This window comes from Antennarius striatus, chromosome 17 (genome assembly GCF_040054535.1).
Source record: "Antennarius striatus isolate MH-2024 chromosome 17, ASM4005453v1, whole genome shotgun sequence".
In the NCBI taxonomy this organism is placed as follows: Eukaryota; Metazoa; Chordata; class Actinopteri; order Lophiiformes; family Antennariidae; genus Antennarius; species Antennarius striatus.
In genome coordinates, this window is record NC_090792.1 from 19,487,563 (window position 1) to 19,509,254 (window position 21,692).

General features: G+C 44.6%; 4 protein-coding genes across 9 annotated transcripts in view; 3 read left to right on the plus strand and 1 right to left on the minus strand.

Moving 5' to 3' along the window:
* Positions 1 to 438: 438 nt before the first annotated feature.
* Positions 439 to 2,423, minus strand: ankrd9 (ankyrin repeat domain 9). The gene has a single exon (XM_068339019.1). It carries the CDS (start codon positions 2,406 to 2,408, stop codon positions 1,284 to 1,286), a length of 1,125 nt encoding a protein of 374 aa, XP_068195120.1. The 5' UTR covers positions 2,409 to 2,423; the 3' UTR covers positions 439 to 1,283.
* A 629-nt stretch (positions 2,424 to 3,052) lies between these two features.
* Positions 3,053 to 9,442, plus strand: rcor1 (REST corepressor 1). The gene is made up of 13 exons (XM_068339548.1): positions 3,053 to 5,070; positions 5,161 to 5,220; positions 6,003 to 6,083; positions 6,166 to 6,218; positions 6,291 to 6,452; positions 6,575 to 6,693; positions 6,932 to 7,010; positions 7,111 to 7,161; positions 7,243 to 7,389; positions 7,536 to 7,613; positions 7,716 to 7,773; positions 7,843 to 8,081; positions 8,387 to 9,442. The coding sequence occupies exons 1-13, from the start codon at positions 4,890 to 4,892 to the stop codon at positions 8,429 to 8,431; spliced, it is 1,353 nt and encodes a 450-aa protein (XP_068195649.1). The 5' UTR covers positions 3,053 to 4,889; the 3' UTR covers positions 8,432 to 9,442.
* A 1,262-nt stretch (positions 9,443 to 10,704) lies between these two features.
* Positions 10,705 to 19,141, plus strand: traf3 (TNF receptor-associated factor 3). 5 transcript variants are annotated; one of them, XM_068339421.1, is made up of 15 exons: positions 10,705 to 11,013; positions 13,088 to 13,308; positions 14,118 to 14,360; positions 14,530 to 14,695; positions 15,097 to 15,148; positions 15,235 to 15,339; positions 15,470 to 15,634; positions 15,795 to 15,890; positions 15,978 to 16,052; positions 16,157 to 16,249; positions 16,341 to 16,481; positions 17,167 to 17,344; positions 17,451 to 17,794; positions 17,963 to 18,154; positions 18,267 to 19,141. In XM_068339421.1, exons 3-15 carry the CDS (start codon positions 14,201 to 14,203, stop codon positions 18,300 to 18,302), a joined length of 1,803 nt encoding a protein of 600 aa, XP_068195522.1. In that variant the 5' UTR covers positions 10,705 to 11,013; positions 13,088 to 13,308; positions 14,118 to 14,200; the 3' UTR covers positions 18,303 to 19,141. The 5 variants fall into 5 exon arrangements, with proteins under 5 accessions (XP_068195522.1, XP_068195521.1, XP_068195520.1 ...); XM_068339420.1 differs by having other exon boundaries at positions 13,088 to 14,360; XM_068339419.1 differs by lacking the exon at positions 13,088 to 13,308.
* Positions 19,142 to 19,858: 717 nt separating this feature from the next.
* The window catches only part of mipol1 (mirror-image polydactyly 1), a 31,053-nt gene continuing 29,219 nt past the window's right edge, over positions 19,859 to 21,692 (plus strand). For both annotated transcript variants that reach the window (XM_068339704.1, XM_068339705.1), the window contains exon 1: positions 19,859 to 20,028. The gene's annotated coding sequence lies outside the window, so the exon portion shown is untranslated. The remainder of the gene's footprint in view (positions 20,029 to 21,692) is intronic.

Consider the following 21,692-nt stretch of genomic DNA (forward strand, 5'->3'; position numbering starts at 1 on the left):
CGAAAGGTCAAACACAATCTAATCACCGTAGCAACCAGATTTTAATTCTACAAACCGGTTTGAACCAGAACTAAATGAAGTCCAAAAACTGACGCCAGATTGAAGGAGGACAAGTAGGCAGAGCCTGCATGTTTGAAAGATTATATAACTAGATAGGGGGGTGCTTCTGACCTGCATCTATCAATCAAATTCATGGGGGGGGGGGGTCACACAACCACCCTGACTGTTGACAGGAGATTGATTTCTGCTGGACACCTTCCTCCTCCCTCACACACCAACACATGCATAAGATACAGTCTATACATACAATTAATACTATAATCAATAATCACCTAATCCTAAGGTTGTATTAAAACTTATATCCTGATGCTGCGCAACATCTTTCATAAATTTTTGACAATTGAAGCTTTTTATTTTGAAATGAAAGTCAAGACACCAGTCATTTAACACATTTATTAATCATACATTTATGAATCCATCTGTTAATGAATTCATGGAGAGCATGCAGTCAGAAAAGACCACTACGCCACCGCAGAAAGTATTTACAACTTCGCTTTTCATTCAATATTTTTATTTACAATGAATTTAAATAGGCCGGAATCAAACGACAGACTCTGGAGCCATGAAGTGACCAGAGTCAAACGTGATCTGTCCGTCAAACGTCACAGGAGGAAACAGGAGACCTGAAGAAAGCCTGGAGGTACCAGCGGAGATCTGACACCAGGATTGATCGTTACTAATCACAATCCGAGTCACGGATGATCAATATGATCGATGATATTTGATTGAGCTGCATGTTAAACGTCAGTTCTGTCATTTCTAACCCTCAGTTTATTACCTACAGCTGCTCCTATTGGCCAGGCAGATACTGAATGATTGCACAAACGTCGTAAGATTGTCCCATTTTGTACGAGTAGAAATTGTGCAACGTGAGGTCAAAGGTCACAATCTTATGCCCACTCTGGTCACAGCGTGACCCGACTGCTCACCCTGGATGAAATGAAAAAGCCCCATCCCTGTGTGGGTGTCACTTTTGACTGCTTTCAATGAAGATTTGGCTGCTTTGGATCATGTCTGCATATTCTGGGGGGGGGGGGGTCACGACACATCTGAGGCTGAGACACTTTGAAGTGGATCCTGGCTCATTGATCAGGTGGAGATGACTTACCCCCGAATTGTTCATCTGGCTGCTGACTCAGCGGTTTGAATGCATGTTTTTTTTTTAAATTTTATTTACATCGTCCAATCACAGCAGTCCTGGCAGCTGATTGGTGAAGTCTCTGCTAGCTGTGCAGCTGCAGGAAGTCCGGCAGCGCGGCGATCTGATCCGGGCCGGTCCGGGCCAAACACCTGAGCGCCTGCAGCAGGAGCGTCGCCGGGGCCAGACCGCACAACCAGCTGAACACTTCATTTCCCAGAAGGCTTTGCCAACGCTGCGGTTCGTCGTGCAGGCGGTGCGGCACCGGAGGTTTTGGCAGGAACAGCAGCAGAAAGTCGAGGCAGCGTTGCGCGTTGCGCCGCTCCGCCGCGTCCGCGGAGACGAGCCGCTGCAGCGCCGCGTCCAGACAGTCCGGCTGCGCGCCGTGAACCAGCAGCATCAGCAGACAGTCGGACCGGGACAGCTCCACCGCCAGCTGCACCGCCGTCTTCCCCGCGTCCGCCACATGCGAGCAGCCGCCGCGGCCGTCCAGGTATCCCTGGAGCTCCCCTTGCGAGTCGCAGTCCTTCAGGGAGTCCACCATCATCCCGAGGATGGACAGGCGGTCGTAGCGCACCGCCACGGACAGGTGCGGCGAGCCGCTGCCGCGGCAGCAGCAGAAGTTGCACCTTGGCGCTCGGAGCGCGCTCACAGAGTACCTGTTGAGCAGGTAACGCGCGTAGTCCTGGTGATCGTGCACAAGCGCGTACAGCAGCGCGTCTGACGGCAGGAAGGCCCGCGGACGTCCGTCCTCCCAGAACAGGACCTCCATGCGGCGCATGTCCTCCAGCACCCAGACCGGCAGCTGTTCGCGCACCGCGCAGTAGAAGGAGAACACCGTCCGCTCGCACTGCCGCTGAGACGGAGACGAGGACAGACAGTCCAGCTGAGAGGACGCCAGCCACGGCATGGCGACGCGCAAGAGTCCCAGGGGCGCCGGTCCCCGGTTCACACCTAACTGTACGTCCCTCAACCCAGCCTCCGTCCTCGGCTGCTTGGAACCTTTATAGCTTCTCCGCCCACCAACAACCCTCACCTCCGACCTCTCCTCCTCCTCCTCCTCCTCCTCCCACCGCCGCCTCGCTGCTCCGCGCCTCCCGTCATGCGTCTTATGCCGCTCCCCGCCGCGCCGTCGGGGAATGCCGTCGCTCTCCCGGCCGCTTCCTCTGCCGCTCCGCCCCGCCTCTCCTCCGGCTAGTTTCAGCTCCATGTGTGGATGGTAATGTGTGTGTGTATGTGTGTGTGTGTTTTTTTTTAAGGGGGGGGGGTCGAGTATCTCACATAGCGCGCATAACTGCACGAACTGCCGCAGATAAAATAATGGAGGCAAACAACAGAGACTGGGTCTGTTCTGTTCGCTGTATTTCCTCTTCGTATTGATAACCGATAATCAATGAAGGATTGTGTGTGTGTGTGTGTGTGTGTGTGTGTGTGTGTGTGTGTGTGTGTGTGTGTGTGTGTGTGTGTGTGTGTGACGAGGGCGCAGGTGTTTCAGTTCAGCTTCAGTCAGCTGCTTCACACATTCTCACCTCGTCAAATCTTTTTTTAACCTCCCAGAATGTTAAGTTGAACTGTTGACGGCGGCCCGTTTGCTCATCTGTTTGAAATACGAGTTGCTAGAATAAAAGAAAAAAATTAATTAATCAAAATTTGAATTTATTTATGTCCAAAACGAACAAATAAAGTGTCGTCAAAGGGACTGTTTTAAATGAAGAACGATAACAAATTAAAATCGATTGAAACATCAGGAATAATTCAATTTACTAAGTCTGTGATCAAGTGACTTCAACTTTGTGAAAGCGAAATAAACTTTTTTTTAACTTAAAAGTCAACCTGCATCAGCAAAACAAAGGAAATCAGTTTGACCTGCTGTTACCAAACGAGGCGCTCCTCCTGCTGGTCGATCGCCGCTACTGCACATGTGTTTTGTATTTATTTTTTTTAGAACCAAATCACAGCATTAAGATTTAGAGAGATTCAAAAAGCTCCCCTTCTTCAAAGTCAAATAAAAATGAAATACCTGTACTGTTATCCGGTGGAAACTGAAGCAAGTAAATGTATTTTTATTTGTTTGAATAGTTTAAGTTTATCAAGCATCAGCTGCACCGTCCACATTTTGATTTAAAGGTGGGAGACAAGCAAGAATATGAAATAAAGACTTTCAAATTCACAAGGAGACCACACATCACATGTTCATTAGCCTCTGCATTATTATTCTCTTTACTACTGTCAGTAGTTCTGATGCTGCTCCTGTAGTGTTAGTGTTGGAAGATGTCAACTGTCTGCCTGTTTATTTCAGGGACTTAAGGAAATCCGAAGTGAGCCCTCAGGATCAGTTTAGAGCTCAGTGAAGGACAGATTCAAAAGAAACCGACTGTGATGTTACGTTCCTGTGTTAGGGCCCACCTCATGGGTAATTTGCACAGCTGAAAGCTCCAATATTCTATGTCTACTACCAAAAAAACCAACATCCTTTCTTATTCCAGGAGAAAATCTCTAGTCCTATTCCTCTTACAAGAGCGTGGCTTCATGCTGAAAGAGTGCAGCAGTCTATATCTGTCTCCAATTAAGAAAAAATGATATCTGAGGCACAAAACACTACAGCACATACCTCATATTGTATCTGAAATGAGACACTTAGGGCGGACTTCTCAGAAATGAAAATTCATGCCCACAGGAAGTCAGTACAGGAAATCGACAGACTGGTTCATTAAATCCTTTATGGTTCTCAGAATTCTGACTCTAATCCTTTCCTGTGGTCCTTATAATAAACTGAAAATTCTGAAGATTCAAATATAGATAATCACATTTGGCAGTTTGCACAACACAATATCTGTGTTGATATTTAATGTGCAAGCTGAATTAATCAGACAATTATTGCAGACTTTCTATTAATAAAATCTACTCTCACTTTATTGAAACGGGTCATTGTTTAACTGGATCAACAACATCATGAACTCGTTCATTCAGAAAAATAACAGCCTCTTAATTTATTTATAATGAATGAATGAATAATGATGTCATTAAATCATCAAACAGGACATTTTTTTTCAAGTGAATGACACACACTTCAATAGAATAGAATCATTAGTATAATGCAATATTTAATTATAATTACTGTCATTAGACTATTAATAATTATTGTTGTAATTGGATTTATTTGGTGTTTTTAAAGTGTGACCTGTGATGGCAGCAGAGATCAAACACACACACACACACACACACACACACACACACACACACACACACACACACACACACACACACTCCTGCTCAGATCGATCAGGTTGAGCCAGTCTGATCTCTGATTAGGTTCCTCCGGGGTCGGTCGGTCCTCCCGGTTCTGCCGGTGTCGGTGGTTCGGTCTGCGGGTGTGGGTCTGGTTCTAACTGCTTCATTCTGGTTCCGGGTGTTTGTTCCTTAACTTTTCAGACTCAGTGTGACGCTTCAGTCTCGCTTCAACTGTTAGCATCTTTTTGTTGGAGCTCATTAATCTTCTGTTCGCTCCACCGGGAAGATCAGAACCTCCTCCGGGTCTCCGCTCTGCACCGAACCGCCCTGCTGCTCCCGGACCGGACAGGTTCGTCCGCTTAGCCCGAGTCCAGATAGCCTCGATCAGCTCTGTTAGCAGGGCTTAGCCTGCTAGCTCACTATTAGCCCGAGTTAGCAGCCAGCTGTTGGGGCCCTCGACATGCCGACGATGCTGGAGAGGAACTCCGACGCTCCGGGGAAGCGGAGGGGCAGAACCCCGGGGGGCAGCGGTACCAGCGTCCAGGGACCGGTCCCCAAAGCCGGCCCCAAGAGCCTGTCCGGTAATGGAAGCAGCTGCTGGGAAGAAGGAAGTTCTGGCTCCAGCAGCGACGAGGAGCATGGTGGGTAGCCTCGGTCTCTGGAGTCCAGCGGGACACCGTGTGTTCTGTTGAGTTCTGCTCCTGAGTGCTGCTGTCTGTGTGCCTGTGCAGGTGGAGGAGGGATGCGGGTGGGTCTGCAGTACCAGGCCGTGGTGCCGGATTTTGATCCGGGTAAGAGACGAAACAAGGATCCGGTAGCCTGGATGCTGAGGTGTAGCCTCGAACAACTGGCTCGTTGAAGTGTTTGACTGTGCGGCAGATCTTTCTAAACGCCTCGACTTTCGTGGTTTATCTGTAATAACGGGCCTAGAGATTAAATAAAATAACCTGAAACATGTTTATTAGGGAAATAGAATGTTGTACTTATTTATAGATGGAATGTAAGAAATGTTTTAGCCAAACTGTTCCTGCAGAGTTGGTGGAGGAAGTGGACGCCTGAAGAGTAGAACAGCACATTTAAGATTCTGATGTTCTGGAAGCGGTTTTTGACACAAGTGAATGGCGGCCAGAATATTATTAGCGAGCCCACTGGACAGAACCGAGCCAGGTGCAAACACATACCAAACCTGAGCTATGAGGTCACTGCTGGAACAGGGGGGAAGAAATTCACTGGGTGGACAACTGAATGTTGTTGGAAACGTTAAAGTCAGTCTGTGTCGGGACAGGTGGTTTAGATTAGTCCACGGTTACTCATCAAATAAGTTGAGTTGTTGCTAGTACGCAATTAGCTTGTGATGAAACCAAAGTAAACTATTCACACACAACTACAGGCTAGATGAAACACCGTTCACTTCCAAATCCTATCCTACTGTCTGAATGTGTAACCGGTCAGATGAGTGTTAAAAGAATATTTACCTTGTGTGTGTGTGTGTGTGTGTGTGTGTGTGTGTGTGTGTGTGTGTGTGTGTGTGTGTGTGTGTGTGTGTGTGTGTGTTGTGTGTGTGTGTGGTCAGATGTGGCCCAGGCGGCCCAGGCCAGAGAAAATCTTGGCATGTTGGTTTGGATCCCCAGCGACTGTCTGAACGAGACTCAGTGTAAGAAGCGACTCTGAAGTTGTGCCTCACATTAAACAGTGAAGTACGTTCAGATTGGACTGCAGTGTTTTCTGTCTTCCAGTGGACGAGTACATCACCATCGCCAAAGAGAAACATGGGTACAACGTGGAGCAGGTCAGCTTTTGTACCTTTATCTAGACTTAGTACTTCAGATAGGCTTTGTCTAATAAATATCTCTGTTCTCAGGCTCTTGGGATGCTTTTCTGGCACAAGCACAACATTGAGAAATCCCTGGCAGACTTGCCGAACTACACTCCGTTTCCCGACGAGTGGACGGTGGAGGACAGAGTCCTGTTTGAGCAGGCCTTCAGTTTCCACGGAAAGAGCTTCCACCGCATCCAACAAATGGTACCGTTAAAGCAGCGTGATCCCAGCACTGTCAGCATGTACTGTAACCAGCATGAAGTGTGTATACTGATTACTGATCAATGAGGGTCATTGATTATTGGACTCCATCTCTGTCCCTGTAGTTACCAGATAAAACGATGGCCAGTCTGGTCCGATTTTATTACTCCTGGAAGAAAAGTCGCAGTAAAACGAGTCTGATGGACCGACAGACTCGCAAACACAAGAGAGACAGAGGTGACAGGTGAGCGGCAAGGTAGACTACAGGTAACACACGACTACAGGTAACAGACGACTACAGGTAACAGACGACTACAGGTAACACAAGACTACAGGTAACACAAGACTACAGGTAACACAAGACTACAGGTAACACACGACTACAGGTAACACAAGACTACAGTTGACACTACAGGTGAACTCAGACGTTTCCTGTAATCTCAGTGGTGGTCCGGAATCAATACTTTTGTTTTGTGTTTCAGTGACGAGGAAGTCGAGGAAGGAAACGTAAATCCTCCCTGCGAGTCCGAGGTGGACGTGAAAAAAGAGGACAAGAAAGAGGTAAAGGCTGCTTACTGACTGTTGACTGTTCCTTAGACCTTTGTGTTTTTTTTGTGGATGACCAGCTGCTTCTAAAGTTGACAGACTGATTTCATTTCAGGTGCGTGCTGGACCAGAGAGGTCAGAGGTCAAACCAACCATTGGACTGAAGGTAACACACCTGAACACCTGTAGCTCCCGTCTGTCTGCGCTCGCCTGTCAGTGACCTGTCTGCCTCTCTGTGCGGCTGCAGACAGGCGGTAAGACGTCTCAGCGTTTGAAGAAGCGTCCTCCCAGAGGAATGTTTCTGAATCAGCAGGACGTGGTGTCGCTGTCGTCCTCAACCCCTCAGGGATTCATCAGACAGCTGGACTGTCAGCTGGTGTCCATCAAGAGACAGGTCTGTCTCATCACCTGTCTGCGTCTCTGATCACCTGTCTGTGTCTCTGATCACCTGTCTGTGTCTCTGATCACATGTCTGTGTCTCTGATCACATGTCTGTGTCTCTGATCACATGTCTGTCCTCACCTGGATCTTGTTTCCTAGATCCAGACCATCAAACAGTCCAACAGCTGTCTGAAGGACAAAATCAGTTCAGGAGTTGACGAATTCAGACAGCCTGAGGTAACTATGGCAACACAACAGCACGTAGCAACTGCTGTTGTTTACAGCTCTGATGTTGTTGCTGTGGCAACTGATCGTTGCGTTTCTGTTGTTTGATTCCAGGTTACTCAGAAGTTCAACACTCGTTGGACCACAGAGGAGCAGCTGCTCGCTGTACAAGGTCGGCCTGACACCTGAGTCTGTCTCACCTGTGTCGCTGTCAGTCAACCAATCGCCTTCTGTTTTGTAGCCATCAGGAAATATGGGCGGGACTTTCAGGCCATCTCAGACGTAATTGGCAACAAGTCGGTGGTCCAGGTGAAGAACTTCTTGGTGAACTACAGACGGAGGTTCAATCTGGATGAGGTCCTTCAGGAGTGGGAGGCTGAACACGGGATGGAGGCAGGAGAAGGAGGAGTAGAAGAGGAGGAGAAGATGGAGGTGTGTCCCGCTGAGGAGGAGGAGGCACCTCCTAAGGAGATGAAAGAGGTAAGGAGGATCTGTGGTGTTTGCCACAAATCCCAGAATCCTCTCTGTCTTGTATTAAGATCCCTTTGTTACTCCACTTCAGCTCTACTGTGACTCCATTGTATTTGCATTGTGTCTCCATGGTGACGCCACTGTAGCTCTGCTGTGACTCTATAGTGACTGCAGTGACTCTACTGTGACTTTATTGTAGCTCCGTTGTAGCTTCTATTGTGACTCTACTCTAGCTCTGTTGTGATTCTGTGACTCCACTGAGCCTCGATTGGAGCTCCACTGTGGCTCTACTGTGACTCTGTTCTCTGCTGCAGGACTCATCTTCTCCAGTTGACCCCAAGAAGCCTCAGGCCTCCTGAGGCCGTGTGACCTCCGACCTCATTCAGCTGGTTTTATCATGACGTCCTGTGTTTTATTGTATTTTATTTTCTCAATTTATCCGTGAGTGTGTATGTTTAATTGGTCGGGTGTGTATCATCACTGCGTGCTCTGGACCAATCACAAATCAGACCTGACCTGACAGAGTGGATGAGGCTTTTTTCTATTTGAGTTTTTATCTCTTATATTTGAACAATATTTTCTGTTTTTATTGAACTTCCCATGTTGATGACATCACTCATGCAGGAGGCGTGTCCGGTCCTGATGATGTCACTCGTTTTATCCTGTTTTTGGGGATATTTATGACATTTTATAGGAGTGATAGTGAAACCAAAGTTTATCAATAAATTTTTTTTTTGTCCTGCTTCTGCTTCTTCTCCCTCGCTTTTTTAAATTCTGTGTTAACTTTTGAACATCCAACATTGTATAGAATTATCGATCCAATCTTATTTCATTCATTGAAAGACTTGAGATTAAGTTCATCAGTAAGTAGAAACAGGAAGCAGAGAGGAAAGAGGTTGAAACATAGCCAAGTGTCCAGAGCAGTTTTGACTCCAGTGCCTTGCTCAAGGGCCCCACGTCAGCAGTGCCCAGAGGGGAAACTCCGCCAGGACATCCTGGACTGACTGACCGGTGCTGGGCTTTGTTCTCAGACACCACACCTCTGAATCACATTTCATCAGAATCCATCCAGCAAATACTGAAATGCTGAAGTTCACCTGTGAATGGTGTATTTATATGAATGTTTATTTAGTAAGAAAGCAGTATTTTCTCCTAATTCAATACATGAAATGTTTTGATTTTGTAAGGTTTAATGGAAATTCTGTAAATATCGGACAATATTCGCAATCCACTGATTTTCAAATGCTCTTTAATGTGCAGACATGAATGAGATGTTGAAAGTTTCACACAAGGTTCTGTCTTTTTTTTCTGTAAGTAAGGCTTGAATAAAGTCATGTTACTGTAAATAAAACATTCACTTATGGACAGAATCCAAGAAGGAGTGTTTCTGTGCAGTTCAATTCATGAAGGGAATTACCTCTAGACAAGTACATTTAAAAAATCATCAGCTATTATTTATGTAGTTATTTACTGATTGAAAAGAATTGTGTTACTTTCATACACCACAAAAAGATAAGATATAATTTAAATATCCAAAACTGGGAAATTCAGATGTTGCAGCAGCATTCAGACAAACAGAAACAGGGAGAATATACTTTGGAGAAGAATTAAGATCTAAGTGGAAAAGGAATAATATTAAAAAAATATATAAAAAGAACACTGAATTTGTTCATACTGTAATTTCAAATGGACATATTTGTAAAGATAATCTGTACATTTTATCAAATAGTTGTGTGTATGTAAGGCATAGTTGTATATTTTCTGTTTTTCATCATCACAAAACGGTCTGCAGCAGTGCTTGTATGTTCACAGATTACGGCAGAACAACGCCCCCTGGTGGCTGTCTCTTTCCAAGCAGCCACTAGTACACATGCGCCCCCTGGTGGCAGACTCTTTCCTAGCAGCCACCGGTGAACAAAACATAGTTCAATACTGTGTATGACAATGATTCGATTTTATAAGGTTTCATGGAAATTCAGTAAATTTCTGACAATATTCGCAATCCACCTATTTTCAGATGCTCTTTTATATGCAGACATGAATGAGATGTTGATTAAAAGTTGTATATGAGAGTCTATCTGTATAGCCTTGAATAAAGTCATGATACTGTCAATAAAACATTCACTGATGGACAGAATCCAAGAAGGAGTGTTTCTTTGCAGTTCATGAAGGGAGAAGTTTTACCTCTAGACAAGTACGTAGATTTCAAAAAAACATCAGGTATTATTCATGTAGTTATTTACTGGTTGAAAAGAATTGTGTTCTCAACAGTTTTTTTTTACTGTACTTTCATAAGCAAGTTATAAACATTACACCAAAACCAACACTGAATATGTTCACAGTGTAATTTCAAGTAGACATATTCCCAAAGATTATCTGTATATTTTACCAAATAGTTGTGTAGACAGGGCGTCGTTGTAATTTGTTTTGAATTAACAGATTGCGTAAAACAGCGCCCTCTAGACTGACTATAGATCCGTTTTTTAAAAAAACATGCGCCCCCTGGTGGTTACTTCTTTCCAAGGCAGCCACGGGTAAACAGCGACCCTTCAAGCCGGCTTTCTCTCCCGTCTGTCAGCGGGGAAACAGCGCCCCTAGTGGCCGCCGCTCTCTCTCTTTCTGGGCAGCTGGGGGATTTCCTGGGCGGAAGCAGTGGAGGGGGTTTCCAGGGTGATCAGCCCAGTTTTCCCCGTTGGATCTCAGTACTGGATCCCAGTGACTTGTCGCTCTCACACAAGCACACACTTATCAGGACCGACAGAATCTGGAAATCCCGAAGAACCCTGAACCCGAACCTGGACCATGAGGAGTCCTCCTGAGGCCCGGACGTTCCGAGGTAGCGGCAGGTTGACAGTGTGAATCCCTGAGAGAGAGAGAGGAGAGAGAGAGCGCCGAGCCGCGGAGCTGCTGAGCTGAGCTTCGGCCTGTGGAGGAGATTCATGTGAGTCAGAACCGCAGCAGAACCTGGTAGAACCGGAGAACGGGTTTAGCCGTGTGTTTTAGCACAACCTAACGGTGTGAAACACAGCAAGATGCTACAGCTAGCTACGCGTGTGTGTTGTATGTGTGTGTGTGTGTGCGTGTACGTGTACGTGTGTCTGTTTAAATTAAAGTGATCTCCATTGATCAGAGAAACAAGGAGCTAATGATGCTAGGTGTGTGTTAGCATGGGCAGTCGGAACCGTGTGTTTACATCACAGCTCGGTTCGGTGACCCGAACCCAACAGTCAGGGGGGGAGACCCGAGAGAAGATCCAGCAGTCATCGATCAGTAAAATTGACAATAACGCCGTTAAACGTGATAAAGATTTTTAAATCGCTCAGAGACAGACCTGATCAATCAATCCCAGAGACTGACTGAAGATGAGGGGAATTAAAAAATTTCCAGGATGGTTGAGGGAAGGCGTTTTATTTTTTTTGTCCTCATTGTTGCTGTAAACGTATTATTTTTTCCATTTTCTAAGTAATTTAAATCTATTTTTAAACAATAATTCCTTTTAACATCTTCTTTAAAATTAATTTTCTCATGAAACTTCAGTATTTCAGCATGAAATATAGTTTTCACGTCCACGTTTAAGCTGTTAAGTTTCTTCTATTGGTGTAAAAAAGTTAAGTTGAATGTGAAAGATAAAATCCACCCACCAGTGACTCTCCTCTGCTCACATTTAATCACTAAACACTTGAAAAACATCACAGGAAACACGCTGCAGTTCTCACCGTCAATGGTGAAGAAGTGTTCACATCCTTTATTTAATTCACAACGTTGTGCAAAATGTCAACACAAAAAAGTAAATATCAGTTGTAAAAAAGGAAGAAATTGGTGCAAAATGCTCCAAGTAAAATAACACGTGTACAGAATTTCATTATTGACTTATCAGAAAGCAAATGTTCCTGATTAACCCATTTATTTTAAGAGTTCACAGAATGTCAGAAAGCTAGAGCTACAACATTTAATCAATGTGTTGAGGGAAAGAGATTTAAAAACAACTATTTTGATAATCAATTATTGGTTTCACTTAATATTAGAGTGAACGTACATAAAGTTTCCAGGTTCTAGTTCTTCTTTTTGGCTGTGAACGGAATTTCTTTTTGTTGAAGACACTGAACAAGTGATAGCCAGACAGTTTTTCAAAGAAATTATCTCAATCTTTAATCAGCCAATCATTAAATCATAAATGTGTCATATGTTTGGGTTTTTGAACACGACAAGACAAGATTAGGTTGTTGTTTTTCAGCTTTTTGAGTAAAATGTTTCTATTTTTGGACATTTTAAAATGACTTATTTAGTCATAAAACAACAGAAAATATGTAAAAACACCTTCATGTTTGGTTTAAAAGGATAATAAACACAAATATCCTCATATTTGCTGTTGTTTATAACAGTGTAATAGTTTATCATTAATTTACAAAAGTACATTTATGTTGTTTCTGCAGAAATTAAAGTCAAAACAGTAATAAAATTTAAATTGTCAAACAAAGAAATACTTCATCAGTTTTTAAATACTTTTTGAGTTGGTCATTGGTAGAAATAATAAAATATTTATGATAATGGTTTTATTACTAATTAATCACCTGAAGTTAAGGAGCAGGTCTGCAACGGTGCATCGTGTTTCTACGGTAGCCCAGAAGGGACAAACCAAACATTGGCTGCACAGAGGCTTTTAAGGGTGGGGCAGGAATCAGGGTGTGGCATTTATTATTACGTTATTCATCATAAAAATACGAATGTGACAGCAGCAGCAGGTGCATGAGACTGATGTGGAGAGAGCTGTGACCACGATCCCTCAGAGAGACAGAGGAGGAGAGACAGGTGAGGAGGGATAGACAAGTAGGTGAGACAAACAGAGAGTAAAGAAAACGAGGCACAGGTGAAGGGACCCTTGTGTAAAGTGAAGTTCTCTGGATGTGGCTGCAGAGTGATCGTCCTGTCGAGCGGCGGATCTTTGGTCTGCTGCTCAGAACACCAAAAAAATAACATTTAAAAATAAACCGAGAATCTTTTTTTTTTTTTTTCAGGCCTTCCAGTTTCTGTTTTGCTGCTGGTGATCAGCTGTTCTGTCCTGAAGGAAAACCCCCTCTGTGGCTGTTTGTTTCTGTTTCTGCTGCTCCGACAGCTCCGTCACAATTACAGTCCGTCGCTCATCGATCACAACGACTTTATTCTGCAGCAAAAACACAGGAGGGACCCGATCGGGTTGGGTCCTGTTTGAAAATCAACCTGATGTAGTTCATCTAAGGTTTCTGATTTATAGTTTGTTCCCTTGACTCAAAATGTTGTTCAAAGTTACTGTCGATCGTAGTTTAGGAAACATTTTAATCCTATTAGCCTCGTCTTATTAAACTATTCAGGACTTTTATTTTGAAATTTAGGAAATCAAAGTTTAGGAAATTAAGTTTGTGGTGATGTCACATACAGGAAGTGAAGTGTGTGTGCATGTGTGTGTGTGTGTGTGTGTGTGATGCAGTCGATGGAAAAGCCCCTAGCATCCCCACCACTGAGCTATGATAGGAAGTGATTTGTTTGCGTGTGTGTGTGTGTGTGTGTGTGTGTGTGTGTGTGTGTGTGTGTGTGTGTGTGTGAATACATACAACAGGCTAAAGGTCGTACATCACATGTCTCTGAAGTGAATCAAAATGTTTGCTTCTATTTTTTTATTTTTTTCCAAATGGTTTTTGTGTTTCTGTCGTGTCGTCGTGTCGAGCTTTTGTAGTTCATGTCTTTAAAGAGAAACACTGACGTTAATCTGCTCCAGCACAACTTCACAATTTCAAATTAACACAAAACCACAGACTTCCCAAACTTTTGCAAACTTCCCATCAACTTTTTTAATTTCGTAATTTTGTGTACAAATATTCCATTTTGTGTGACAAACAGCTGATGTGAAGGACTTGAGAAGAAATACCATTTGCCCAACACATAATGTGAAATAAATAAAATGAATAATACTAAAAGGACGTCATGTTGGTATGAACAGAAGTCCTGAACGGACTACAAGTGAGAGATGCTGGAAGGTTTACGCAATTTTAAAATCTACATTTTTCTCAGATCTGTCGTCAACAAGAACTACAATGAGGAGAAACAAGTTAACGAAGTAACACCCCCCCCCCCCCCGGGTGTGCTCTCAGGTCATGTCAGCAGGACGGAGTGCTGACGGGAGGGAGGTGCAGATTCCTCTTCAGCAGGTGCCGCCCTCCCTAGGCTTGCCCGTGTCCATGGTCCCCGCCATCACGTCACACTCCCACCGCCCCGCCAACCCCTGGCCCCCCAGTGACCTCACAGCCTCACAAGGTAAGCAAAAGTCTGATGTTTTAATGCTGTGAAATATTTATTATGAGCGTTCGAAGGCGACATTAAAAAAAAGTAAATGACTTTATTTGAATGGATGCATCTGACTGCAGTTCCTCAAACGTCCACTAGGTGGTTTAACTTCTCCCTGGATGTTGTCCCTGTTGTTCAGGTGTCCCTGCAGGCTTCCTGCCCCTCCATGGAGGATTCAGAGATCACTTTGTAGAAACTCCAGAAGCCAAATACTGCTGCGAGGCCTGCAGGCTGGTCCTGTGTCAGCCGCGCCAAACCGAGTGCGGCCATCGCTTCTGTCAGAGCTGCATCCAGGAGATCCTCAGGTGAGACGCACGCAGACAGGAAGTGGTTTCCAGGCGTTCAGCAGATTGTTTGTCATGCTCAAACCTACCAGACTGGTTTCAAAGAAGTCCAATGGGGTCAGAGGTCACCTATGCTTCAACTTCAGACCCTTGAGGTCATGTTACTACGACTTCTTAAACGTTCGTCTTCTTCAGTAATGCTTTATCTTTTAATGAAATGTATAGTTTTTGTCATCGGACATAAAAAACAACTGATACTGAATTTACTTGCAGCTCCGTTGACATCTTCATGATCTCAATGTATTTATTTTGCGTATTTTTTTGCACTAATGCCAACTGAAAGTCATTGATCAGGTGAATATCGACGATCACTCTGACCGGTTCCACTTTTGACTCTGTTCAACTCCTCTCTTGTTCCACAGTCACATAAACCCGGTATGTCCAGCAGACGTGGAGCCTCTGTTCAAAGACAAGGTGCGCAGGAAGTCTTCTCAAAAATCCATCGATCACGAGTCACTGATTGATTATTGATCGCTTACTGACTAATATTCTTGTTTCAGATCTTCAGAGATGTTTGCTGCCATCGGGAGATCATGGCTCTGAAGGTTTACTGTCGCAGTGAAGCTCACGGCTGTCAGGAGCAGATGAGTCTACATCAGATCCCTGTGAGGAAAACAACCATCATGCACTGCTTGAATCTGGCTTTCTGACTGGATGCAAGCCAAACTTAAAAAGAGTTAAACAGTAAAAGACTCCTGGGTGTCCGTGTAAAAGTGATTGTCTGTCCGTCTCCAGGACCACCTGAATGTGTGTCCGTTCTTCGAGGTCCCCTGCCCGTTGGGTAAATGTAAAGAAAGAATGATGAGGAAAGAAATTCCCGACCACCTGAGCTGGAAATGTAAACACAGGGAGACGAGCTGCGAGTACTGCCTGACCAAGATGCCTCTGACCGACCTCCAGGTACGTCCGACCGATGGCAGATTAGTGGCAGACGTCTGAGGTTTTGTTTGTGAGGATGTCATGATAGTGGTAGATGACCGATGAGCACGTCAGAGTTTTTACATGACAATTTTCGTCATTATTGTCTCGTAACAAACAGAAAGTTTTCGTCTCTTTCCAGAAACACAAAGAGACGGTGTGTCCAGCGTTCCCCGTGTCGTGTCCGAACCACTGCTCCTTCTCCTCCCTGCCCCGGAGCGAGGTACTGATCCAGCTTGTAAGACGCTGTCTTTAATGCATGCTGGAGTTTTTACATCAGCAGCCGGTGCGGATGAGAGTAACGGATTCACGTTTGTGTTTGTAGCTGTCCAGTCACCAACACGACTGTCCCAAAGCTCAGGTGAGCTGTCAGTTCCAGCGCTACGGCTGCTCCTTCAAGGTAACACCAGAATACACCTGTGTGTGTGTGTGTGTGTGTCTGTGTAAAATATGGCTTTACTTTACTAATGTGTGTGTTCTGAACTGTGTTCCTGCTTGTTTCAGGGTCTGAATCAGGACATGAGGCAACACGAGTCCACCTTTGCAGCGGAGCACCTGAGGATGATGGCGAACAGAAACGCCACGTTAGAGAGCAAGGTAACCCTAGCAACCGTCGTGACACAACCCGAGCAGGAAGTTGAGTGTTTGGTTCGGTTTACCCGACTGCTCTTTGATCCTCAAACCCCAGGTGGACGATGTTAAAGGTGAGCTGTTGGAGCGCTACAAGGTGCTCCCGTCTCTGAGCAGCCGTCTGTCGGAGCTGGAGAACCAGAACGACGAGCTGAGAGAGAAGAACCGGCAGACGGAGCAGAAACTGGCCACCATGCAGGTAACGCTAAAAACACTGACCAGGGGGGGGGTCAAACTGTTACTCACTGAGGGCCACATCAGCACAAAGGGCCAGATGCAACTAATAAATGTAACTCAATGTAACTCAATGTAACTAAATCTACTCCTTAACGTTAAATAACTGTGAATTTATTACTTATTCAAGTTACAAACATTACAGTTACACAAAAAAAATGTTTGTTTCTCTATTATAACATAAATACATTGAAAAAAAAGTGGTTATTAACTAGCAATCAATCAATGATCAAACTATCAATGAATAAAGAAAAATAACATCAAACACAAGTTAGGACATTAACTTTCTTCAAAGCACTTTTGTCAGTTAAAATGGGCTTAATTAATGCATTGTGGGAAATGTAGTTTGGCTCAAAGCACACTTTTGACCTATTTATTTTTAGACACTCTCGCGGGCCACATAAAATGATGTGGAGGGCCACGTTTGACCCCCGGGCCTGAATGGACGGACGTTGTGTGTGTCTGATGTGTTTAAAAGGAAAAGCATGCTGTAAAGTCCCCGTAGACGTGTCCACAGGAGCATCGTGCCATGTTGGATCCACTGAAGCTGTCTTCTAGTTTTACTGTATTGAAACATTTCTTTTGTGTTGCCATCTCCACTGATTCGAACAGTTCCGACCTGTAACAGCCAATCATCTCTCTCCCTGCAGAAACTCATGAGTTCTCACTCTGAGAAGCTGCTGGAGGTGGAGCTGGAGCTCCGTTCTCTTCGCGCGCTTCGAGACGACGTGGAGAACATGAGGGGATCGCTGGAGAACGTCCGGACCAGACTGAACGCTCTGGAGCAAGGAGGACGCAGCAGCACCGGCTCCACCACACACACTCTGGGTAAGAGCCAGCAGCGGACCGATGACTCAGGTCGTGTGCTTGTACATACGGGGACTGACACACACTGAAACAGAAGCTGACTAATGAATTCCCGTTTCTCCTGCAGCCTCCCTGGAAACTCAGATGAATCGTCACGACGACATGCTGAGCGTTCACGACATCAGACTGGCCGACATGGACCTTCGTTTCCAAGTGCTTGAGACGGCGAGTTATAACGGGACTCTGATCTGGAAGATCCGCGACTACAAGAGACGGAAACAGGAGGCGGTAGCAGCAAAGACGCTGTCGCTGTACTCACAGCCGTTCTACACCGGGTACTTTGGGTACAAGATGTGTGCTCGTGTTTACCTGAACGGGGACGGAATGGGCAAAGGGACGCACCTGTCCCTCTTCTTCGTGGTCATGAGGGGGGAGTACGACGCTCTGCTGCCCTGGCCCTTCAAACAGAAGGTACCGACTGGTTTCAGTCCGATAGCGGTGCTCATTTAGCTCATTTATACAGAAATCATTGCGTTCATGGACAAAAGTTACATCCTGACTGTTTTCGTCTGAGCCAGGACATTTAAAAAACTCAAAAAAATCCAAGATGAAGTGACAGACTTCCTGTTTGTCTGGCAGGTGACGCTGATGCTCATGGACCAGGGTCCGTCGAGGAAACACTTGGGCGATGCTTTTAAGCCCGACCCAAACAGCAGCAGCTTCAGACGTCCTGCGGCGGAGATGAACATCGCCTCTGGCTGTCCTCTCTTCGTGTCTCAGAGCGTCCTGGAGACGGGCAGCTACATCAAGGATGACACCATCTTCATCAAGGTGACGCGTCCTTCTCCTTTCCTCTTACCTGCGTTCTTCTGTTTTCAAATCGCAGCTATTCCATAATCAGAAATACACATTAAATGTTTGGTTTTCTTTGTTGGATCTGCAGGTTACAGTGGATATTTCTGACCTTCCTGACCCGTGATGTCATCACCGCTCTGACCTCTGATCTCATTGGTTGGAGATCAGCTCACCTGTCCACACCCAGCAGTGAAAAAGAGAATGGGGAAGGATCCGTGGCAGCAGAGGGCGCTCTTCTGTCTGACAGCGATGCAGATGAAGGGAACACGAGGCGTCAGACAGGAAGCAGCCAATCAGAGCGAACTTGACAGAAGCCTGAGGACCAGTGCTCTTCTGATTGGCTGATGGACTACAGAACCGTGTGTGTGTGTTTGTGTGTATGCGCATGTGTGCTTGTGCGTGTGTTTACAGCGTGAAAGGATCAGTGTTGCCATGACATCATCATGGTGATGTCACACAGAGCCAAAAATGGCCGACGCAGCGAGAACATTGTTGCTGCTCATTACTGATGCCATGCATCAAGCTTTACTTCCCGTTTATTTCCTGTTTACGAAGGCATGCCGGGAAATGCACTGCAGCCACAGAGGATCTCAGGAGGCCAGTTCAGACCAGTAGGTCCCAGTACAGAGACGACCACATCAAGAAAGATTCATTTTGGGCTAAAGAAACATCTGATTGGCTAGTGCTTGTTCTTGATTGGTTGGTTTGATTGAGTTTAGGTTGGAGGAGTGACTATGGTTTAGGTAACTTGAGGATATCAGGGTTTCACCGAAGTTATCGGATCTGAAACCGACCTGAGAAAAACCACAAGGGTGGGACGGTCCCAGTATTATTTCCCAGTCGGTCTGTTGGAGTTCCTCTGTGGCTTCTGAGTTTTTCAGTGTGGACAGAATTCAGACTCATTTGACTCATTTGCACAGGTTGAATGTTTGTTAAAGAGTGAAAAATAAAAACTAAACAAAACAACAAAATGTTTGATTCATGTTTCACGAGAAGATTAGCTGAAATCATTTAAACCCAGAACTGAACCTGTGAAATTTTTTCTGAATTGTTTGTTGTTATTTTTCCTCAGTGATATGCCAGTTTTCAAAATTCATCATATAATTTTCATCTGGATCTGGATCAGATTCTGCATCCTGCTGGAACGCCATGAATTGGGGTTTTGGTTTTTTTTGAAAATCTGTCAAGGATATTGACAAGATGTCTAACAACGTACCTATTTTATATTGTTCATGAAAGTTGCATCCACAAACAATTCTGATTTCAAATTCCATCCACTCTTCCTTGCCTTAAGATCCACCCCATTCTATGTTAAAAAAAAATAATTATTTCATATTTTGCAAACAATCTTAAAAGCTCAGATAATGCCACAATTGATGGAGGAATGTAATGCAATATTTACGTGATACAGTGATCCCCATCATGTTATTCCTGTGCTATTTAAACCTCCACATAGTATACTGTACAGGATAATATTGGTTTCATTAGTTTAACATATACTGTATTTACATGTAATTAGACTTTTTAGGGTAATGTTAAGAGGACATTTTTATTAAATCATTATGAGTTTAAAATGAAAAACCATGTAATTGCGCTCCAGTGATTGAAAGTAATGTAGTTCCACATTTTGGCCACTTGGTGGCAGCACGTGATCGTCCGCGTTTGTCCGCCAGGAAAACCAGCAGGACCACATCTACACAGGAAGTACGAGAAGAAGAGCTGCGCTGTGTTTGTTTGTGTGTGTTGTGTTCGTCCCAAATTGTAACTTTACTTTTTATTCACACGTAAGACCGGGAAGATTCCAGAAAGTTTTCATCCGGGAGAGAACCGGGACTGTTCGGTGCGACTCGGTGAGTTTACCGGCGGGTTCCGTGACGACAGTCGGGCCAGAGTTCTGCAGTTAAACCGGTGCTAACATGCTAGCTGTTTAGCAGCCGATGTTTAAGGTCACATGCTAATAACCAGAATGACTTCCGACCGATACGACCAGCAGTCACTGCTCCTCCTAATAGAATAAATATAAAACCTCTTGTTTTTCTCACGCTGAAATAATTTAACCTGTATCAAACTGCTAAACCACAAATTTACATTTTTTGCAGACAAACTTCAAAATTAAATTAATGCTTTTAATTTCAATGTTAAACGTCAGAGAGCAGCAGAGATGACGTCATGTCTTCAAATGGATCATTTTGAGAAAGCACCCCACTTGTCTTTTCTGTAACCATTGAGGTTGGGTATTGTTTGAATTTTAACTATTGATGGTTCTGGATGCCCAAACCTACAGTAAACAAGGAAATCGATACCTTCACTTCTACACTTTCTTCTTCATGTCTTTATGAACCTCCTGCTGATGTCTTGACCTTTGACATCTAGAGAATTTCAACACTGTTAGACTTTTGCACAGAATCCTGGACCAAACTGAAAATTTATCAACTTTCACCAAAACACGACAAGTACAGAATGTGGAGCACCACATCGTTCTTGTCGTTCGCGCACACGGTCAGCATCATTGTCCTCCCTCCTGCTCTGTGATTGGTCGGCTGGCGCCTCTGTGGATAATCTGGTTCAGTGTGGACGATGGAGGTCAGTCACAGCTTCTTTCTCTCTGTTTTCTCAGATCAAATGTTTTTCCTGAAGACTATTCCTCTGAGTCGACCTGCAGCTGTGCAGCTCCTCCGACTATTTTCTACCAACACTTTACCCACTCTCACTCTCTTTACGAAGGTAACAAACCTTGTGTGTCCCTTCAGTCTATTTCCTACCAGCACTTAACCTCCTGTCACTCTGTTTCCTACGGTAACACAACCTGTATCTCTATCTGACTGTAACTCTCTGTAATGTTTGTTTCAGATGTGTTCCTGTTAATAATAACCTCTAAACACTTGTCTTGTGTGTCTGTAGGATCCATGTCCGCTGTGTGATGACGCTAAAGAAGAACTGGAACCCTTCAGACACCGGGTGAGATGTTTAAACCTGCAGAAACTCTTGCTTGTTTTAGTTGAGCGTCCCCTGATGGCCAACAGTCCACAGAAAATATTACAGTTAGTAGATTAAAAAAAAAAACTAAACTCACTGGCTGCCAAAGACGTCTATAGACGTCATTACGTTTTTCAACGGGAGGGCTAGGTAACAGTCTGGATTAGCTCATTAGTGAATTTGGCGTCATGACGACTGATCCAGTTACGGAACAGTGGATGGAGAATCAGCGGAAGACGGATAAGTTGTAGAAGCTTCAACTTCTCCGTCTTCCCCTGATTTAATGAGTTTAAAGTTGGATCCAAATTCATGTCACACCTTACCTCTAAAGCTGCCAGTTAATAACCACATTTTTTGAACCTGAAATACCAGCTGAACAACATGACAAACTCTCTTTTTCATGTATCTGTCAAATAATTTAGGTGCAGTTGACGTTAGTGGTTAAAAATGTGTTAAGAGTGAAAATATTCTGTTTTAAATTGTACTTTTCTCTCTCTCCAGTTTGTCCTGCAGCAGGTGGACATCACTCTTCCAGAGA